Source organism: Saimiri boliviensis, chromosome 21, assembly GCF_048565385.1.
Source record: "Saimiri boliviensis isolate mSaiBol1 chromosome 21, mSaiBol1.pri, whole genome shotgun sequence".
NCBI classification, from domain to species: domain Eukaryota; kingdom Metazoa; phylum Chordata; class Mammalia; order Primates; family Cebidae; genus Saimiri; species Saimiri boliviensis.
In genome coordinates this window covers 30,700,689-30,724,036 of record NC_133469.1, presented here as the reverse complement: position 1 = coordinate 30,724,036, position 23,348 = coordinate 30,700,689, and the positions used below count along the sequence as shown (strand labels likewise).

Sequence of the window (23,348 nt, the reverse complement as noted above, 5' to 3'; positions counted from 1 at the left end):
GCACAGCAAAGGGACAATTCACAAAGTGAAGAAACAACTCACAGAATGGAAGAAGATATTTGCAAACTCTGTTTCTGACAAGGGATTAATAACCAGAATATATAAGGAGCTCAAACAACTCTATAGGAAAAAAAATTGATAATCCGATTTTTTAAATGGGCAAATGATACGAATAGGCATTTCTCAAGCTACTTGGAAGGCTGAGGCAGGAGAATCGCTTGAACCTGGGAGATGGAGGTTGCGGTGACCCAAGATTGAGCCTCTGCACTCCAGCCTGGGTGACAGTGTGAGACTCCATTAAAAAAAAAAAAAAAAAAAAAAGACACACACGACAAACAAGTATATGAAAAGGTGCTCAGCATCATTGATCATCAGAGAAATGCAACTCAAAACTCCAGAAATGCAACTCAAAACTCCTCATCTCACCACAGTTAAAATGGCTTTTATCCAAAAGACAAGCAGTAACAAATGTTGATGAGGATGTGGAGAAAAGGGAATCCTTATACACTGTTGGTGGAAATGGAATTAGTTTAACCATTATGGAATACAGTTTGTGGGTTCCTCAAAAAACTAAAAATAGAGTTACTGTATGTTCCAGCAATTCTTCTGCTATGTATATAAGGAAAATCAATATGTCAAAGAGGTATCTGCACTCCCATGTTTATTGCAGCACTATTCACAATAGCCAAGATTTGGAAGCAACCTGTTTCCATCAACAGAGGAATGGATAAAGAAAAGGTGGTACATATACATATTTTCAATCATAAAAAGAATGACATTCTGTTACTTGCAATGACATGGATGGAACTGGAGGTTATTATGTTAAGTGAAATAAGATATGCATAGAAAGATAAACTTTGCATTTTCTCTTATGGGAGCTAAAAATATTAAAACATTGTACTTTTGGAGATAGAGTAGAATGATGGTTACCAGAGCCTGGGAAAGGGTAGTATGTGCCGTGGGCAAATAAGGTGGGATGGTTAATGAGTAAAAAAATTTAGTTACATAGAATGAATAAGATCTAGTATTGGTAGCACAGAAGGATAACTATAGTCTACAATAATTTGTTGTACATTTAAAAATAAAAGTATAGCCGGGCGCGGTGGCTCAAGCCTGTAATCCCAGCACTTTCGGAGACCGAGGCCGGTAGATCACGAGGTCAAGAGATCAAGACCATCCTGGTCAACATGGTGAAATCCCTTCTCTACTAAAAGTACAAAAAATTAGCTGGGCATGGTGGCGCGTGCCTGTAATCCCAGCTACTCAGGAGGCTGAGGCAGGAGAATTGCATGAACCCAGGAGGCAGAGGTTGTGGTGAGCCGAGATCGCGCCATTCTCCAGCCTGGGTAACAAGAGCGAAACTCCGTCTCAAAAAAAAATAAAACACACACAAAAAATAAAAGTATAATTGGCTTGTTTGCAACACAGAAAAAGGGTAAATGCTTGAGGTGATGGACACCCCATTTACTCTAACGTGATTGTTTTGCATTATATGCCTGTATTAAATGTATGTATCCCATAAATCTATATATCTATTGTGTACCTGCAAAAAATATAAAGTTTTCAAAATTCATCTTTTCTTTCAAAACCAAGTTTTACATATTCTCTAACTTTATCCTTTTCCATCACAGTTGAACAAAGTTGTTTTGTATTCATTAGTTTTGGACTCTTATAATCATTTTTGCTTTTGACCCAGTTGTGTTAAATAGTAAATCAGTGATACTGCTTTTTAAAAACTAGCATCAGCATTTCTATTTTCCCCGTTTCTACTCATCTTTAAAATAAAATAAGGGAAATTTTAGTAGCAAATCATATGATTTACAAGTATAGTTGAACAAAGATGGTGATTATGTGGAAAACATATTTACTAGAAGATATAACACTGTGTTATAGTTAGAAATAATTATTCTTCAGATTTTAAAAGTTCAAATTTTCCAAATATGAAATACAGACTAAGAATATTAAAGTAGGCCAGGCGTAGTAGCTCACGCCTGTAATCCAGCACTTTGGGAGGCTGAGTTGAGTGGATCATTTGAGGTCAGGAGTTTGAGACCAGCTTGGCCAACATGGTGAAACCCCATTTCCACTAAAAATATAAAAATTGCTGGGAGTGGTGATGCATGCCTATAGTTCCAGCTACTCAGGAGGCTGAGGCAAGAGAATCACTTGAACCCAGGAGGTGGAAGTTGCAGTGAGCTGAGATCGTGCCACTGTACTCCAGCCTGCATGACAGAGCAAGACTCTGTCTCAAAAAAAAAAAAAAAAAGAATTTGAAAGTATAATATTTGAAAATACCGGTAAAATCAAAGGCAGATTATTTGCAAATGCTTGAAATAAGTACTAGGTTATGCATTGTACATATGATTATACACTATTGTATATATCATTACATATTACATGTATTTGTTATATATATTGTTATAATTATACACATGTACCTGTGAGCATAGTAGTTTGCCTTGTTACTCATTTAGGTCAATGGAGAATAAGGTATTAAGTTATTGTTGGGTTCAGTGACATTTTGGAATTCTGAACCAGGAATGATGTGTTGAAAGCAAAGACTTAAAGGTTCTTCCTTGCTTCCAGAGTGAATTGTTTACTGTTTCACTTATTTAACCTTTTGGTGTTTTTACTTTAACCCTTTGAGATGAGAGAAATGCCACTTAATAAAAAGCAAATGCTAATAATACTAACAATTTTAACAATAGGGCATAAATACTTTGGTCATTAATTACATTTTTGTTACCTTTGAAATACTGCAACATTTGTTACTTTTAGTTAGCACTTACTACAGCTAGCAGTTAAGACATTTAGAGCTTTTATATTCTTTCCCTGTCAACTGTGAGCACCTTGAGGGTGCTCTTATCTTGTTTTTAATTGTGTTCTGTGTCACAATGCCTGGCACTGTCGATTTTTAGGGAATGTCAGTTGAGGGAAAGAAGTAATGGAAATTCACTCTTGTAATCCAGTTGTCTTTATACGATTTGTGAAATCACCTAGTAGTATGCATGGAATAATCACTGTGGTGTATTTGTGGTGAACAGCAAGAAAGTAAATGAATGGAACATTTGAAAATCTAGGCATCCTACTAATTTAGTCGAGTGTATTAACTGGCTTCCTATATGTTTCTCTTGGCTAAAGCTTCAGCCTAAAACCATTGTACTCAGGGTATAGTGTTCTCAACAGTTAGTCCATGTTGCCTTTTCTTCTCCATCTGCTGCCAGACCAATGACAGGCATGTGGTGTATGTGTGGTTGGTTCATGAAGTAAATGTGTATATGATCTGATGTTGACTGGGCACCAAGTATTCAACATTGCCCTAGAGATCCCAGCTTTGGCATGCTGCACATGTACTGCCTCTACTCAGTCCTAAGTGATCAAAATGTGTACCTCTCCCAGATGAAGTGGCTTTCTGTGAAACCTGTGGAAATAAATGTTAGTAGCGGGAACCCATAGAAGGAGAAGCAGATAGGCTATGGCAGGTCACATCAGTTTTCTTGAAGCTGTGATAAACAGCTGTGAATCTCAACACATCCTGACCTTTGCTTTGGAGAGACTGGCAAAGGATCCTATGGGTAGCTGTTATCTGTCTCAGAACTTGGCAATACCAATTTCTTTTAGCCAGGTGGCATAGATTTTGTCTGGGAGCCTTACAGCAATGAGAATTCTCAATTACATAGTTTATTGATTGCTCATAGTCTTTTCTGGAACAACGGAAAGAATGAATGAGACAGTGATAGAAATTGAATAATATATTGAATGATAAAATATTTATTGGACTCCCTTGTATTCTGTTAGTCTATAATTATGTGTTCTTATTAAGATTCTTTCTCCATTAACTAATAATGAAAATAGCTAATTTTATTGAGTACTTAACTCTCTGCCAAGTACTGTACTGGATTCTCTTTATTCTACTACAATAACTCACAATCTAGGTTTTATCATCAGCTTGAACTCCATAGTGACATATCATTCACGAAAGGATAAACAACTCATTTTTATTCAACAGCCATTTGTGTTTTTTGTTTGTTTTTTATTCTACTTTAAGTTTTAGAATACATGCACAGAACGTGCAGGCTTCTTACATAGGTATACATGTGTCATGGTGGTTTCCTGCACCCATCAACCTGTCATCTACATTAAGTATTTCTCCTAATGCTGTTCCTCCCTTAGCCCCAAACCCCCTGACAGGCCCAGTGTGTGATGTTCTCCTCCCTGTGTCCATGTGTTCTCATTGTTCAACTCCCACTTATGAGTGAGAACATGCAGTATTTGGTATTTGTTCTTGTGTCAGTTTGCTGAGAATGATGGTTTCCAGCTTCATCCATGTCCCTGCAAAGGTCCTGAACTCATCCTTTTTTATGATTGCATATCATTCCATGTTGTATATGTGCCACATTTTTTTTTATCCACTCTACCATTTGGGTTGGTCCCAAGTCTTTGCTGTTGTGAACAGTGCCACAATAAACATACGTGTGCAAGTGTCTTTATAGTAGAATGATTTATAATCCTTTGAGTATATACCTAGTAATGGGATTGCTGGGTCAAATGGTATTTCTGGTCTAGATCCTTGAGGAATTGCCACACTGTCTTACACAATGATTGAACTAATTTATACTTGCACCAACAGTGTAAAAGCATTTCTGTTTCTCCACATCGTCTCCAGCATCTTCAACATCCATTTGTACATGCAGTGAATATTGCATGGATAAATGTTGGGAAAGCCCCACTCTGTGAGTTTGAGCAGCAGGTTTTCAGAGCTATACTCATTATGCTATCTTTACAGGGATACAACCCTAAGCTTCTAACAGGTAAAATCTTATAAAGCTGGATTAGGGACTCTAGAAGGGCATAAGGGAAGAGTAAAGATGACCTTTGTGCCTTCTCTCCTATACCTCTTTTTAAAACCTTTTCCTGAAGAAAAGAAACCAAGATTGTGGGAGGCATGGTCCAGCCTTAACTTTTCTTATCTAATTTGTAAGTGTTCTAAGAAAACAAAACATGCATATTCTCCTTGAGCTCCTGTGTGAATATGAGACCAATGTTTGCATTTAACACTGAACTTTATCTACCTCCTTAGTGGGAGGTAAATACTATGTTTCAGTGGTTTTACTTGGCAGACAGGAAAATCAGTTGCCTTCTTAAGTAATGAATGATAAAGGTTTGCTTTGAATATGTAAGAAGCTATCAAAATTCGATGATACTAACAAGATTTTTGTTTCTTGTAACGTGTGAAATCAGTAACGAAGACATTTTTTGTGTCTCTTAATAAGTTTACAGTTATTTGACATATTTGTATAAAAAATAAATATGTATATTTTTAGCTTAGTTTTAACATAGCATTTCTATACTTATGTAAACTATAGTTATTTTTAGTTGGAATATACTGTTGCCTCTTGGAATATAGAAACCACCTAAAATGTGAAATGAAAAAGGTAATGGAAGCCGGGCGCGGTGGCTCAAGCCTGTAATCCCAGCACTTTGGGAGGCTGAGGCGGGTGGATCATGAGGTCGAGAGATCGAGACCATCCTGGTCAACATGGTGAAACCCCGTCTCTACTAAAAATACAAAAAAATTAGCTGGGCATGGTGGCACGTGCCTGTAATCCCAGCTACTCGGGAGGCTGAGGCAGGAGAATTGCCTGAACCCAGGAGGCGGAGGTTGCGGTGAGCCGAGATCGCGCCATTGCACTCCAGCCTGGGTAACAAGAGCGAAAACTCCGCCTCAAAAAAAAAAAGAAAAAGGTAATGAAAATGTTTGTAAACACATTAAAGATTAAAACAGTAGCTGAGTCTAGTGAAAGGAAGTGATCCTATGAATTAGTAATGAAAGTGCATTTACAGTTTATTATCTTACTGGAGTCTCAGTTTTAACAGCTGCTGATACTTTAATAGAAGCCTGCATAGTCCATAATGATTTGAGTATTCATTCTGTTTATGGATTGTTTTTTAATAGAAACACTGAGTGATGTGGCCTATCTTAAATTACCTCAAAGAGTCATTATAAAGATATGTAAAATTATTTTATAAACATGAAAGATGCTTTCTCACTCTCTATGTATAGTCATGTGTAATATAAAAATTTTAAATTATATATGTTTTATTGAGTGGCAGTTTTAAGAGTTTTAAACTTCATTTAGATCCCATGAATATAATTTATCACAATTTCTAAGTATATTGGACTGATACTGGTTTCTAAGCAAAGCACACATATTATAGGTAATTGCTTTTAAATATTATGTTTGAAACAATACATTAAAAGTTAAGTAGCCATGTTGTGTTGCTCATTATTAAAATTATCTTGCTAGTAATCACACACTGATTTGATATAAGGGGGGAAACAGAAAATAAGTGGAATTTATCTCATTTATTTTTGCACTGTACCAGATACTTAGGTGAGATATAAAGAAATCTTCAAGTCCCTGTTCAGAGGAGCTTATGGCATTAAAGGTGGAATACGAAATATTTTTAAAATAGTTCAAAACCAATAAAAGCAATGTGTGAATAAATACCAAAGAATATGATAAAATTGATGTCTTAGAAGGGAAAAGATGAAAAATTTAAATAGAGGTTGCCTGTTAAAAGTATGCTTATGATATTATAAGTTAGTTCATTTTATCATGAACTGTTCACTATGTTTTTAAATCAAGTACATCTCAATCTTAGTTCTGCCGATCTGTTGTTTTAGTAAAGAATCACCATCAGCCTTGTTGGAGCACTGGCAAAACGTGTATCATATATCCTTCATTTCTAGGCATACTTCCGACAGGGTGTTGCCCTCCAGTACCTTGGACGTCATGCCGATGCCCTGGCAGCCTTTGCATCTGGACTGGCTCAAGACCCCAAGAGTCTCCAGCTTCTGGTGGGGATGGTGGAAGCCGCCATGAAATCTCCCATGAGAGGTAAATATGATAAAAGTACTTGGTATAACATTAATTTGAAGTAGAACATTTCTAGCCTTCCAAGCCTTTAGGCTCAGGCACAGAGAATTGATAGGCTATCAAATTTGCTAAGATTTGATATTTTAGACCAAGAAAGATCAAGAATCACTGCCAACAACTGACGTTAATGAGGCAGAATAGCATGGTAGAAGGGCCACTCACCTAGAATTTTGTGGACCTATATTATATTCTTAAATTTTTTATTAGCTAACTGTATGACCATGGGTAAATGGATCAGCTTCTCTGGATTTTAGGATGATTTAAAAGCCCTTATAGTTTTTCTGTAGGTCTGAAATTCTGTAATTCTAAACCACAGCACTTCTAGTAGGAAACTCATTCTTCGGTTGGACCAATATGCCTTCTAGAAATACTCAAATAAGAGAAGACATTCAACATTCTTATATTTCATAAAGGAAATGTATATCTAATTAATTGTAGGCTGTGTCTCAGATTTTTCTGAGGAGCATTAAAAGATTGTGTTGAATTAAAAGAAGAAAGAAACAAGACAGACACCAGTTTACATTATTTTCTCCCCGTTCCTACTTCTACTTTATACTGACTGGTATTCTGGAAAACAAAAGAATGGACTGAAAATGCTACTGTGGAGGTTGGAGGAGTTCTGAGGCCCAAAACAGATTGGCGTCGTTTTGAGGAACATTGATTTTTTGGGAACAAGTTCTTGGGAAGATTTGACTAAACGTATACAGCAGTTGCTGTCTTTGGGGGATGACGGAGACCATGAGGCAGATTTATGGTAAACAGTAGACAGCTAATAATGGTTCATTTTGAACAGGGTATGCCAAGCAGAACTCTGTTTTTTAGTCTGAAATGGTATGTTTTTTAATTTTTCATGTGGAAAAATGAACCTAAAATTTTTTATGGCAGCATCATTCAATATTTTATCTAGTTTTGAAAAAGTTTGCATCACTAGATATTTTAAATATACTGGCTAGTATTATATTTGGCTCAAAATATGTACCAAATAAAGGTTTGATGAACCAAATGGTACTCATTTGGTCTCTGGGTAATTCATATGTATAAAAAATATTTTCCTGAAATTTAGGGATTTCATGTTTTAGGAAAAAAGTGTTAAGAAAACCTCTCTTCATGTGATTTTATAGACTGTACAAAGCTGAGATTTTGCTACAGGCTGAACTCCCTTGGGGACCTGCTGTTCATAAACTGTGACTTAGAGAGCAGATGCATTTTGGAGTGCCTGGGCTCAGGGAGCACAGGCAGAATGGGCAAGAAGAAAAATAACCATCTTATTTCTCCATTTTCTAGCTTTTTCTTGTTCCCTCCTTATACCCCTCCACAAGGAATTTACATGGAACATTTTTATTTAATTGATGAAGATATTACCTCTTTATTCTGAGGTGCTTCTGCTGCTTCCTTAGAATATGGGAGTGAATGTGTTGAGATCAGCAAAATCATACTTGCCATTTTGCCTTTGAAGCAATCTATTTAGATAAATGTAAGAAAATCTTCCCTGCACTGCTAGAAATAGCTCAGAGCTGCTGTCACTCTTAGGGTTTTCTGTACCAGGCTCTTTCCCATCTTATGTAAGTGACCTAAGGCTGAACCTGGAGAAAGCAGCTTCTTACTGGTGCCTGGAGTGCTTCAATATCTCCTTCTCTTCCCTTAAGGCAATTTAATTTATCTCATCTATTTTTAGCATTGCCTTTACCACTCTATCTATTCCAGGTGGGCTTTTCTTATCAACAATTTATGGAGTCTGTGGCTTTGCAATGTTGTTCTGTGCATCATCCCACATCTTAATAACCTCTCTTTTTGTTATATGGTTGTAATTGACAAAATTTTTCATCATTTGCTGCCTACTTTTTTAGCCATTGTTTATTTTAGCATCCTGCAACTTCCTGAGTTTTGCCATTGTTGCATAGTTGTGCAGTTTGAGTCACTTTACATATATGTCTGATCTGTTAATGTCAGTTGTTTTTGTTTCGTTATTTTAATTTTAATTTTAATTTTAAAGGCTAGGCAAGTGAAGCAGTGCGAGTGTAGAAGGATAAGTCTGTAACTGGTTTTGATCAGTTAGTTGTAACTGCTTTTGCACTCAGACCAGCTTGTTTTGTAATCCTTAAATGCAAGAGAAAACTCTCTGGTCCAGGTGCTTCTATAAGGAGACAAAACTCTCATGACCTGCACAGTGTTCCTGTGGTTTGGTCTTTGTGGAAGTTATAAGTTTTTTTTGTTTGTTTGTTTTTTAAGGCAGGGGCCAACCTATATTAATATACCCTTTCCCCCATACAAATACATTATGTTTTTCCACGTTGAAACTCATTTGATTTTTTATTATTATTGCCAACATTTCTAACTGAATTAAATCTGTTTTAGTTTCACTCATGCACACAAATCAGATATCAGCTAAACCTTTTCTCCTGTGGATATTACTTATATTATTTTATATGATGTATTTCTGTTAAATCATTAATGAAAATATAAAATAAATATAAATTGATACTTTTATATGACTTCTCAAGTAATCATTTTACCATATTCTATTTCTTTTTTTGATAATCTTTCAGCAATTTCAGTTTATTGTATGTTAAAAACATTTAAGCAAATTTGGATGTTGTAGCATACTATTACTGCCAACAATGGATTTAATAATGTAATTACTAAATGAGATTGGTTTTACCTTTATTTGTTCCTCTAAAGATGCTAGGGGTGCTTCTTGCTGAGGACCTTTTATGTATATTGTCTCTCTTCCTGTTAATTCTGCAATCTAAAGACCATTACATTTGTGGGCTATCACCTGTTGTGGTGTTTCTGCCAGCTCCTGGGGACCCAGGGAAGCTGATTTTTTGAAGTGCTGATGGAGAATGCCTGTTAAATGTATATTTGCAGGGTCAAGTTGGGGCTCACCTTTTATTTGCCTAATTGTCTACCCTAGTGGGCTCATTCCCTCTGATTCTTTTTTAGGTGGGAGTCTCTTTTCACAGGAGGCTTCCTTCTGAAGTGTTATGTTAAAAACACAGGCTTTTGGCTGGGCGCGGTGGCTCAAGCCTGTAATCCCAGCACTTTGGGAGGCCGAGGCGGGTGGATCACAAGGTCGAGAGATCGAGACCAACCTGGTCAACATGGTGAAACCCCGTCTCTACTAAAAATACAAAAAATTAGCTGGGCATGGTGGCGCGTGCCTATAATCCCAGCTACTCAGGAGGCTGAGGCAGGAGAATTGCCTGAACCCAGGAGGCGGAGGTTGCAGTGAGCCGAGATCGTGCCATTGCACTCCAGCCTGGGTAACAAGAGCGACACTCCGTCTCAAAAAAAAAAAAAAAAAACACAGGCTTTTACCCCCAAAAGATTGGAATCTAATTCCAGCACTGCCATTTGCTAGTCCATTGGCTGAGCAAGCTTGCTTCCTTTCTTTATACTTCAGTCTGTTTCCGTAGAGGGAAATTATAATATCCATCTTCTAATGTTGTTTTGAAAGTAAGGAATTGGCATCTAATGGCAGGCCTCTGCAGTGTGACACCATTCTTCTCACTGAGGAGTGAGAGGAGCAGCAGTACTGATTGCTCTTATGTTTAGGGCAAGCGTAGTGGTGTGGATGTGGAATGAACACTACGTAGTACGTAAGTTCCTCTTTATGAGCACTCACTGGAGAAATTTATCTCAGGCCTTAGTATAGAAGACCTTGCCTCTCTTTCCTTCTTATCTCCAGATATCCTCAACTTAAACTTCCTGCAGTTCCTAGAAAACGCTATGGCTTCTCATATCTCTAATTTCTATTCAGGTGCCACTTCCTATGGGAAGCCTTCCCAGACCTACCCTAATAGAGTTAATAACACCTTTCTCTTTTGGGGTCCCATGGCACATTTTACCACTTCTAAGAATTCTGGATTTAAAGTTGTATTATTATTATTATTATTGAGACAGGCCCTCACTCTGCCACCTAGACTGGAGTGCAGTGGCATGGTCATGGCTCACTGCAGCCTCAACCTTCCCAAGCTGAGGTGATCCTCCCACCTTAGCCTCCTTAGTAGCTAGCTGAGACTGTACATCTGCACCACTACACCCGGCTAATTTTTGTATTTTTTTTATAGAGATGGGATTTTACCATGTTGCCCAGGCTGGCCTTGAACTCCTGGGCCATTGGCCTTGACTTCCAAAGTGCTGGGATTACACGTATGAGAACCATGCCTGGCCTCATTATTTTATATATTACTAAGAATGAAAAAAACTACCGACTATTATGATGACACAATTCTCTCTTAGCATGTAACTTTTTATTTTATGTATATACTGAAAGTGCTCTTTTAGGCCTATTTCAATATAAAAGTGACACACCATTTCATAGCACTGAATATCTCTTAGTTGAGTATGAATTTGTTTATTATTAGCCTCTCATACATTCCTACAAGCTCATCAAGTGTTAGGAAATATTATTTTGTTCATCTTAAATTTTTAAAGACTGCATTTCAAAAACACTTGATGGTTGTTGAACTGATGTTGCAAAGGGCTTTATGCTCTTATGGAATTGGTTTGACATTGCCTATTTCATGTATTAGCCATAAACTCTAGAAAGAAAAAACATCTTAATAGCTATAGACTGCCAAAACTCTCTTTCACCTAGCCTGTTACAATCTCAAAATTAGTCCCTTTGCCAATAGCCCAAGTTTACTCTAAAGTAGGAATTAGAATAATAGAGTTGGAAATAATTGTAGTGATCACCTATACGTTTAGAAAACTTACCTTACCACTTGTATTATCAAAAGCATATACAGCTGCCATCTTGAGCTTTTGATTGTGGGTGTGGACCAATGAGACATAATTAGAGCCCAAGCCGAGAAATTTGATATTAAAACATTTAAAAATTTGGCTGGGCACGGTGGCTCATGCCTGTAATCCTAGCACTTTGGGAGGTCGAGGTGGGCAGATGACAAGGCCAGGATTTTAAGAACAGCTTGGCCAATATGGTGAAACCCTGTCTCTACTAAAAATGCAAAAATTAGCCAGACGAGGTGGCGTGTACCTGTAGTCCCAGCTACTTGGGAGGCTGAGGTGGGAAAATCACTTGAACCTGGGAGGTGGAGGTTGCAGTGAGCTGAAATTGTGCTACTACGCTCCAGCCTGGGTGGCAGAGCGAGACTCCCGTCTCAAAAAAAAAAAAAAATTTTTTTTTAAATTTATATACAGTGAAATGGACTTTTGTATGTATATATCTGTACATGTAGACATACATATATAGATGAATAGATTTGTGTAACAGTCACCACAGTTACAACCTATGCATTGACCAAGTGAGAGACTGAGGCTATGTGACTTTGAAATACAGGTATCTGTATGTATTTTGCTCAGTGTTTTCCTCATTATTTCACATCAATTTCCTTCCCTACAAATATTCGTTGATCAGTTCAAGCTGGCCTGTTCAGCAGGCCTCATAATTTCATGTATCTATCTTCTCTTGACACTTCTGTTAGGATAGATCATCTGCCTAAAATGCCTTCTACTCTCAGAAAATAACAAAGACTTGGCTAAACCCTACTCTTTCTTCAAGAGATCAAGTTCTGCTGCCATGAAGCTTTCCAGTTGCTCTTGATAATCCCTCCCTTTTCCAAACTCTTATAGCATGTTTTGTATATTAGCCTTATACTGATCTTTGCATTATAATTTATCTTTTGAAGTGTATTGCCTATATACTGAAAAAGGAAATTTCATCTTCTACTTCTCTTTCATCAGTTTCATTTTCATCTAGTGAGAATTTGTACAATTAAAGATTTCTTTCTCTTTAGGGAATACTCTAGATATTTCTTACTGTGGCAATGTTCACTCCTCTTTCTACCAATGTTGTATAATTTCAGAGGCTCAATTAGATGATTATTTCTCTAACTTAGCTGGGGGTGCTATGGGAAGAACCACTAGCAAGTAAAGCATAGTGTCTTTGCTAGCCATCAGTCAACTTGGGCTGACAGTTTCTGAACACTCTTCCCTGTGTTTAGAATTCTCCATCATACACTTCTGCTTCTGCTGTCTATAATAAAAGCTGAAAACATCTTATCCTAATTTTCCCATTCTCCCTAGCAGCTGGGACTCCATCCTTGAATCAGGGGCTAAAGGTTCAAAGAAGAAAGGATAGCACAGAATTTGTTCTGATGGTGGAGGTGGCAATAGTGACACTCATTTTCTAAGGGTGGCATTCAGTGAGGTGGTGTGGGGAGGAACATTGTTAGCTGTGGTGTCCTGTGTTTGATTGCAGTGGTTAAGTTGCCGTCAACAGGAAGCTTTTGTGGTGTGATTTTGACTGTGGGTTTGGGGGCCTGGTTTTCCACCTTTCCCAGTTGTCACTCAGTGTGCTTCTTTTCTGCTTACAAGCAGCCAAGATTGGTTTCTGTCACTAGCAACTAATGATCTTGCCTGGTGCAGTGTCATAGAACGTGGGCTTAGAGCCCTACACTGTGTTCTCATCTTGGCTCTGTCCCAAGCTTTCTGACTTTGGGTAAATCACCTAAATATTCAGATTCTTCATTTTTAAGAGAGCATATTTTTAAAGTCTTTTCAACTCTAAAATTCTATTATTTTTGTTTCTACTAATTGGCCACTGGGATGCTGATGTGATCAACATCAACTGCCAAACTCATCAGTGGACACCACCAAAATTCTGCTCACGGTATTTCATTATGGTATTGTTCCTTTGTATTCTAGCAATTCCTGGGTTCTTATGCCTGTACTTAACCCCATTGGTTAGCTAGTGTTTACCAGTACTCTGCACAGCTTGAATCTTGACAGGTGTAAAAATGTTCTTTGTTCTCTGTTAGTGATCTGATTGAAGGAAAAAAATGCTTTAGGCACCAGCAGGTTTCCAGGTTTCAAGGTTTCTGTGGCAATGTTGATTCAGATGAGAGCTTTTTAGTGGAGAGTTTAGATTCAAAGTCATAAATTGTAAGAATTACATTTTAATGCAGTACTGTTGGCTAGGAGATTCAAGATTTAAAGAGACCAACCCTTTTATAGTTTTTTTTTCTTTCTTTTTTTTTTTTTTACATGTGCATAGTGGAAAAACGAATGTGAAATAGTTTTTCAGGAAAGCTAATAATAAATGCTTTATAAGTGCTATCTCATTGTAGGGCTATAGTTAATACCTCTGCAGTTGTCTTTAAAGGAAAAAAGGAGAATTGGGAGAAGGAGCTTGGAGGTTATCTGCATTCAAACTTAGCTTCAAATGGGAAAAAAATCTATGGCTTACTGACCCCTGTCTATGTCCTTTTAATACCATATGAAAATAAAATGAAACCAACATTAATTTTATCTTTCATCTTATCTTAATAAATTCAGATGATTTCTTTGTGGTTTCATTTATGACCACAACAAAAATCTATAATATTTTGTTTTAGTCGGGGGCTACCAGTCTCAGAAGCAGCAGTGGATACTGGGTTACCAGTGAGAATGACAAGGGTTTTGTTCGGAGAGCTTCTTTTATTGCATCTTCTAGGAAAAAATATGGATCGAGTTTATTAATCTGTAATTCGTATTCAAGTTTACCAGGCTGGACATGGTAATTCACACCTGTAATCTTAGCACTTTGGGAGGCCTAGGCAGGAGGATCGCTTGAGCTGAGGAATTTGATACCAGCCTGAGCAACATAATGAGACCTCATCTCTACAAAAAAATTTTGAAAATTAGCCGTGCACGACGGTGTATGCCTGTGGTCTCAGCTACTTGGGAGGCAGAGGTGGAAGGATTTACTTGAGTCTAGAAGGTTGAGCCTGCAGTGAGCCAAGATTATGCCACTGTACTCCAGCCTGGGTGACAGAGCAATACCTGTTACAAACAAACCTCTATCAAATGCCAGACATGTTGGAGACTTTCCCTTGTGTCCATGATGAGTTTTCTGAGTACTCACATTGTGCCACTTGCTATGGAGTAACAAAAGACAGTCCTATAGCAGTCTTTAGATTTAACTGGAAAAATATTTTAAAATTTAATACATGGGGAACAATTTAAAAATAGTTAATGACCAAACTGCAGTACTATTAAAATGAAGCAGAAGTTTGGATACGCAGATTAATGTATGCCAAAGGAACTGGGGATATTTCTGGTACAAGTGGGACTTGAGGGATGTGCCTGTAATATTTTGAGGGGGGAGGTATTCAGGGAAGGTGGCGCATCATGATCACAAAGGCCAAAAGAAAGGATAAGAAGACATACAATGCAAGAGTGAGGAGAAGGAAAATACTAGACTGGAGTTTGTGATACTAATCATATGAGTTAAGTGGACAGTTAGGGTGGTGCTAGAATAAAAGTTGAGGAGCTTATACTTGAAATAAGCCACAAAAGGTATGATAAACATTTGTTTCTAGAGCACATTAGAAAAGACTGTTTTTGTGTCATCCTACATTCTCCTGTTAATGTTGCTGTTGTTATTGTTGATTTTCAGACTCCCTCGAGCCCACTTATCAGCAGCTTCAGAAAATGAAACTGGACAAGAGTCCCTTTGTGGTCGTGTCTGTGGTTGGGCAGGAACTCCTGACAGCTGGCCATCATGGGGCCTCTGTGGTTGTCTTAGAAGCCGCACTGAAGATTGGCACCTGCAGCCTCAAACTGAGAGGTTCTGTTTTCTCTGCCCTGAGCAGTGCTTACTGGTCTCTTGGAAATACAGAGAAGAGCACTGGATATATGCAGCAGGACTTGGATGTAGCCAAGACCTTAGGTAGAGTGATGCTTCTTTTTTCTATTTCAGTGCAAAAAGGGAAGAAAGAAAGCTGAGTAACCTCACATGAATGAAAATAACATATGCAATAAAAAGTGATGGCCAGGCATGGTTGCTGACACCTGTAATCCGGGTGCTTTGGTAGGATTGCCTAAGGCCAGGAATTTGAGACCAGCCTGGGCAACATAGTGAGACCCTGTTTATTAAAAAAAAAAAAAAAAAAAAAAAAAAAAAAAAAAGCTGGGTGTGGTTGCATGTACCTGTGTCTTAGCTACTCTGGAAGCCGAGGTGGGAAGATTTCTTGAGCCCAAGCATGCAAGGTTACACTTAGCTATGATCACACTAATGCACTCCAGTCTCGGCAACAAAGCAAGACACCCTGTCTCTTAAAACTAAAAAATTAAAAAAAAAAAAAGTGAGTGCCTCTAGAACATTCTCTATTTTAGAGTATTCAGGTCTTTACAGCTTTCTCATATAACAAGGTGCTAATACTCCTAAAAGGCCAAGAGATGTGGATTAATATACTCATTGCCCTCTTCAGAGATTTGAGCTTACAAAACATGTCAAATGATAGCATTGGTGGGTGAGTTTTTCATCTTAATTTGAATTTTTTTCTCCATTAGGATGCATCATAATTTTGTTGAAGGAGAGAGTATAATATAGAGTGTGTACTATGGAGTCTGACTACTGGATTTAGAAGCCTTGCTCTGTCGCTTACTAGCTTTGTGACTTGGGGAAAGTTTCTTAATCTCTCTGTGACCCAGTTTTCTCATTTGTAAAATAAGTATGGCTTATGATTATGATGGTCATTATGGTGATTATTCAAGGACTTACAGGATTGCAGTAAGGGAAAGGATATGGTGAATCTACCACGAGCATACTTGTAAAGATATTTCTTTGTAGGTGTGGAGTCAAATGACTGACCCAACAAGCTGATGGTGGTTTAGAATCAAAGGTCATTAGCAGAGCAATGAGGAGACTAAAATAGCAGCTAGTTTGTGTTAAGGTCTTCTGTTTCAAGATACCTAAGTCCCTGTCTGCAGTTGTATATTTTGACAATAATGGCAGTCATTATCTAGAGATTTGAATTCTAGGACAATAACTCCCTAAATAGTGTCTTGTGGAAGAAACACTTTTCTAAAAGAAAATAAGTGAAATCTTAGCTAATAAATCTGTGACTCTTAAATTAAGATGACCGTTATATATTATAAATAACATTGTAACTTAGAAAATTTTTATCTTTGTTTTTTTTTTCTCAATTAAATCCAGGTGACCAGACAGGAGAATGCCGAGCTCATGGGAATCTGGGCTCTGCATTCTTCTCCAAAGGAAATTACCGGGAGGCTCTCACTAACCACAGGCATCAGTTGGTACTTGCCATGAAACTCAAAGATCGAGAGGTAGGAAGCTCATCTGTAGACCAAAAACGTTTTTTCTCTTTTTTTTTTGAAAACAGGGAGCTCTATTTTCTTTCTTTTCTTCTTTTTTTTTTTTAAACTACTCTTTCAGGTATCTTAAAATATTACTTTGAGAAGAAAGTATTACTTGAGAATTATTGATTCTGTCTTTCATCAACAGTTGAGTGTTGGGTATCAACCAAGCATAGTCCTTGGATATATAGAAATAGATCAGACCTTGTTCTCGACCTCAGGATCTAACAGCTTTGTCAGATGCATTGTTCTTATTATCTTCAAATGTGCGTAAGTTTATGTAAAAGTAGAAAAAAGCCATGTTATTATACCATACTCATTAATTGTAAAAAGCAAACATTGTGGGCCTTTTTTTAAGATCAGATATTATTACCGCAACCTGTTTACATTGATGCTTTGGTGGATTTTTAACTCAGAAGTGTACTAAGTTTGATATCTGAATCATAATGGTAAAGAAGTATCATCCTAGTCTTTATTAAAGAGATGAACTATAATATGCTCAAAGAGTTAATATTCAGTAGATGTAACATGATTAGAGAGTGTCTACAAAGTGGAAAGAAGGTGAGGTTTGGCATCAGATAGACCAAGATTTAAATCCCAGCTGTAGTGCTTCATGGTTGTGGAATCTTGGGAGTAGTTATAACTTAATTTTTCTTTTTCTCCTCTGTTTTCTTATTCAGGAAATGATTATTATTCTATTTATTCCAAACACAGTTGTGGTAGGATTATAAATAATATATGTAAAGTGCCCAGCACGGTGCCAGGATTTTCATAATGGCATTCCACAAAGGAATTCCATAAATGATAGCTTTTATTATAATATTATTAATAGGGAAGAGAAGGTTAACAGCAGAGGCAACAATAAGTTTATAAATCATTCTCTGTTTTGAGAAATATGTTTAGTCACGTTTACATCTAAGAATTCTATGGGACATTATAAAGATTAATTATATTGTTTAAATGATCCAGTAACTTCATGTTTCAGGAACATGGCCAGGCACTAGGAGGGAATTGAAGAAGGAAAGAAAAGCCTTTGAAAGCCACCAAAACAGACTATTGAAGGGCCGAGGATATTTGGCAATTTTATTCTCTAAGTTAACTGAGCACTTTTCTTTTTGCCCAATTAACTCCGACCTTACAAACAATTCCTATAAGCCAGATGATCTGATTCTTTGATGTTCAGGGAGTGAAATGGGAGATCAAACTTCTAGAGACAGATATATACTAATGGCATTATGAAGTGAGAACCAGGTTTAAGAAATAAAACAGCATAGTTGTCCGGATAGGCCCATTTAGTGAAGGGACAAATTGCTATAAATATGCCAAGAGTTGACCGGGTGTGGTGGCTCACGGCTGTAATCCCAGCACTTTGGGAGGCCGGGGCAGGTAGATCACACGATCAGGAGTTGAAGACCACCCTGGCCAACATAGTGAAACACTGTCTCTACTTAAAATACAAAACTTTGCCCGGTGTGGTGGTGGTCGCCTGTAATCTCATCTACTAGGGAGGCTGAGGTAGGAGAATTGCTTCACCTGGGGAGGCGGAAGTTGCAGTGAGCCCAGATCGTGCCACTGCACTCCAGCCTGGGCAACAGAGCAAGACTCCGTCTTGGAAAAAAAAAAGTCAAGAACTACATTTATACTCTTTTTTCCTAACCTTCAAGCTGTATATGTTAGTCCAATTACTAGATAGGATGGAAAGACTTTTAAATGGTTAATATTACAGATATTAAAGAGAAAGAATGATTTTTTTCTGCCTTCCCTCTTCTCAGTAGTATAAGTTATATCATCTGCGATCTCTTTGTTTTATAACCTCTGTTCTACAATATGTTGTTAAGAAATCATTGAACTATGGCCGGTTGCACTGGCTCACACTTGTAATCCCAGCACTTTGGGAGGCCAGGGTGGGCAGATCATGAGGTCAGGAGTTCAAGACCAGATTGGCCAACATGATGAAACCCTGTCTCTACTAAAAAGTGCAAAAATTATCTGGGCATGGTGGCTTGTGCCTGTAATCCCAGCTACTTGGGAGGCTGAGGTAGGAGAATTGCTTGAACTGGGACCCGGGAAGTGGAGGTTGCAGTGAGCCAAGATCGCACCACTGCACTCCAGCCTGGGCTACAGAGCGAGACTCCATCTAAAAAAAAAAAAAAAAAAAAAAAAATCATCGAATTATGAGGATGGAAGGGACCCTGAGGTAATACTGGCACCAATTCCTTCCCCAAACCGACCTATCTTAGATTTGCCACATATCACAGTTGCTTCTCAGCAAAGTTGATCTTTGCATAGCCGCTACTACAGTAGTTCACAAGATTGCCTACTGGGATATTCTTTTTATGTGTAAGAGACTCCAGGGCTAATTAAAAATTCCCACTGAGGGGAATTTATTTTTTCCCATATGTGAGGATAGAATGTCCAGCTACCACATTCCTTGTCTCAGCTTAATAATATTCTCATCAAAAGTTTCTGATTGTTAACAATCTTAACACCCTCTTCTGGCCATTCCCTTTTCACAGTGGCTCACTTGGGTTGTGAGCCATAGCTCAACTATTGCAGAGGCCTCCTGAGTTGTTCCTCCTGTTTAGCCCATGCTCCTGGTTGATGTTGCTCGAGCACATTTATCTGATTCCTTGACTGACCTAAGGAATTTCCCTTTTTTTCTCACTGTGTTTCTTCTGTTTGCCTCTGGAATTAGAGTACCATTCATTTTCATGAGAATTTTTTTTTTTTTTTTTTTTTTTGAGACAGAGTGTCGCTCTTGTTACCCAGGCTGGAGTGCAATGGCACGATCTCGGCTCACCGCAACCTCTGCCTCCTGGGTTCAGACAATTCTCCTGCCTCAGCCTCCTGAGTAGCTGGGACTACAGGCACGCGCCACCATGCCCAGCTAATTTTTTGTATTTTTACTAGAGACAGGGTTTCACCACGTTGACCAGGATGGTCTCGATCTCTCGACCTCGTGATCCACCCGCCTCGGCCTCCCAAAGTGCTGGGATTAAAGGCTTGAGCCACCGCACCCGGCCATTTTCATGAGAAATTAATGGATTTTTCTTAGTTTTTTGTTCATAAATGTATTTCCTGTATCTGATACATAGTAAGCATTCAGTGATTCTTCTTTTTAACTTTGCGTTGGAGGGGGAGAACATTTTGGATTTAATCTTTCAGCAAATTTTAAGTATACAATATGATATTATTAACTATAGCGTCCTGGTATACATTAGATCTCTAGATCTTATTTATCTTGCATAGGTAAAACTGTATACCCTTTAACCCACATCTCCTCATTGCTCTCCCTCAGCCCCCACCGGTAACCACCATTCTATCTATGCTCTGCTTCTATGAATTTGGTCTTTTTAGACTCCATATGTAAGTGAGATCATGTAGTACTTTTCTTTCTGTGTCTGGCCTATTTCACTTAACATGATATTCTCCAAGTTCATCTATCTTGTTGCAAATGACAGGATTTCCTTCTTTTTTAAGGCTAAATAACTTTCCATTATATGTGTCTGTGTGTGTGAGCCATTTCTTTACACTTTGATTTCTTGATAGATACTTAGGTTGTTACCATATCTTGGTTATTGTGAATAATGCTTCAGTGAACAAGGGCATTTCTCTAATTTTTAAGGTTGTTTTTGAGTGTTGCTTCTTACCTGCCCATATTTTACTGGAAATCTTTATTCCCGTATCCCTGAAACCAGCCACCAATTGTTAAGACTGGAGTTAATATTGGTTTAGAACTTAAAGGAATGTACAAAATATCTAAAGGGAACTATTTCAGTAATATGTATTTTATCTAGGTTCAGAGTTTTAGTTGGCCATTCTAGAGTTAATTCAGTTAAGTGTGAAGTCTTCTCACAAAGCACCTAATACTGCACTTAGGGTTAAAGGTCTAGGTAGTATGGTACAAGGCTACTCCCTTTAAGAGACTTACTTTCTCTTTGAGGCAAGCTTTAATACATGAAAATGTTAGGACATTGTTTCAGCAATAAATGATGAATGTTCTCTTAATTACTGCTGAAATTCTGAAATTCTGGAGGGGCAGAGACTTGTACAAATTTGAGGAAGCTTTTTGAATAGGTGAAACTTGGAATGTGATCTTAAACTCTGGTTAGCATATCAGTCATGTTTTGCTGAGTGATAAGAGAGTTCATGGCTTTAGCAATGATCAAATATTCACCACAATTATATTCAGTATAGTCACAGAATCTTGTTTTTTATAAAAGGTAATATAGGGTTGGATACAGTGGCTCATGCCTATAATCTCAGCACTTTGGGAGGCCAAGGTGGGCAGATTACTTAAACCCAGGAGTTGTAGCCCAAGGTGGGCAGATTACTTGAGCCTAGGAATTTGAGAGCAGCCTAAGCAGTATAGTGAAACCTCATCTTTGCAAAAAGAAAAAAAAAAAATTAGCTGGGTGTGGTGGTACATGCCTGTAGTCCCAGCTACTCAGGAGGTTGAGGTGAGAGGATTGCTTGAACTTGGCAAGCCAAGGTTGCAGTGGGCTAAGTTCACACCACTGTACTCTAGTCTGGGCAACAGAAAGCAACCCTGTCTCCAAAAAGAAAAAAGTTAGTATTTATTAGTTTTATCCAATTACATAAAAATTACATGAAAATAACTGCATGAAATAACTACATGAAAATAAGCCTACCATACTGTTAGTATTTTTGGTATACTCTTTTAGTCATATATGTAATTATAATTGTTTTTATTTATTTAAACCAAAATGGAAATCCTCTTGTGTTGCTGTTTTATAACTGTTTGCACTTATATAACACATGTCTTCATTTTATTAAGTTTTCCACTGAAATTCTAATGGCTTTCTCATCATTTATTCCATCTATTTCCCTACTGTTATATATTTAGGTTGTTTCAAAATTTTGGTATTATAAAATCTGAAAAAAATCTCTTTGTAGGTAAATCTTTAAACACATCTCTTATCATTTCCTTTACTTAAATTATTAGAAGTGGGTTGGTTTGGAGTAAACATAGTAAGGCTTCTTATACTTACTACTAAGTGCTCCCAGGAAACGCTGCATCTCTTTCAGGCCTACCAGCAGTGTATCAGAGGTTTAATTTCCCTGCACTGGCCAACACCGGGCATTAATATTAAAACCAAAACATCAATTGAATAGGTTAAGAGAAAAGTAATATCTTATTGTTTTAATTTGCACTTCTTTGATCACTACTTGGGTTGGCTGTTTTTTTAAATTTGTTTTTTAAAGAACTTTATGCTTTGTTTTTAAAATAAAGAACTGCTGGGCACGGTGGCTCACGCCTGTAATCCCAGCACTTTGGGAGGCTAAGGCGGGCAGATTACGAGGTCAAGAGATTAAGACCATCCTGGCCAACATGGTGAAACCCCATCTCTACTAAAAAAGTACACAAATTAGCTGGTCGTGGTGGCACGCGCCTGTAGTCCCAGCTACTTGGGAGGCTGAGGCAGGAGAATTGGTTGAACCTGGAAGGCGGAGGTTGCAGTGAGACCAGATCGCTTCACTGTACTCCAGCCTAGCGCCTGGTGACAGAGCAAGACTCTGTCTCAAAAAAATAAAATAAAATAAAATGAAGACCTTTAATATTCAATCTATTTTCTTCTATAGTGGTATTGGTTATTTTGTATTGGTCTAATTCTGGGCATTGCTGTATCTGAGCTGTTGGGCACTTTGTGTTCTAGTAACACAGTTTTAATTATCATTGCCCTGTAATACAAGATATTTCCTAGTGAAGTCCTATACTATTATTATTTTTTTAATGTGTAGGATATTCTTACAATCTTTCCCCATAAATGAACTTTAAAATCATTTTGTTAGATTCTAGATAATTATTTGTTGGGATGTCTATTGGAATTGTATTGAATTTACATATTATTTACGAATAAATTGATGTATTTTTTTTTTTTTTTTTTTTTGAGACGGAGTTTCGCTCTTGTTACCCAGGTTGGAGTGCAATGGCGCGATCTCGGCTCACCGCAACCTCCGCCTCCTGGGCTCAGGCAATTCTCCTGTCTCGGCCTCCTGAGTAGCTGGGATTACAGGCACGTGCCACCATGCCCAGCTAATTTTTTGTATTTTTAGTAGAGACGGGGTTTCACCATGTTGACCAGGATGGTCTCGATCTCTCGACCTCGTGATCCACCCGCCTCGGCCTCCCAAAGTGCTGGGATTACAGGCTTGAGCCACCGCGCCCGGCCTAAATTGATGTATTTTTAATAGTTTTTCATTTAGTTGCCTGGTCTGACTCTCTGTTTATTCTTACATGATCAACACTTTTAGGGAGTTTTTCTTTTGCTATACACTTCA

At 37.8% G+C, this 23,348-nt stretch overlaps 1 protein-coding gene across 3 annotated transcripts in view; it reads left to right on the top strand.

Annotated features, from left to right (window-relative positions):
- TTC28 (tetratricopeptide repeat domain 28) overlaps positions 1 to 23,348 on the top strand; it is a 692,319-nt gene that overhangs the window by 363,767 nt on the left and 305,204 nt on the right. For all 3 annotated transcript variants that reach the window (XM_074390786.1, XM_003938479.4, XM_074390787.1), the window contains 3 exons: positions 6,755 to 6,902; positions 15,343 to 15,615; positions 16,885 to 17,015. In XM_074390786.1, coding sequence (XP_074246887.1) covers positions 6,755 to 6,902; positions 15,343 to 15,615; positions 16,885 to 17,015 — 552 coding nt within the window. The remainder of the gene's footprint in view (positions 1 to 6,754; positions 6,903 to 15,342; positions 15,616 to 16,884; positions 17,016 to 23,348) is intronic.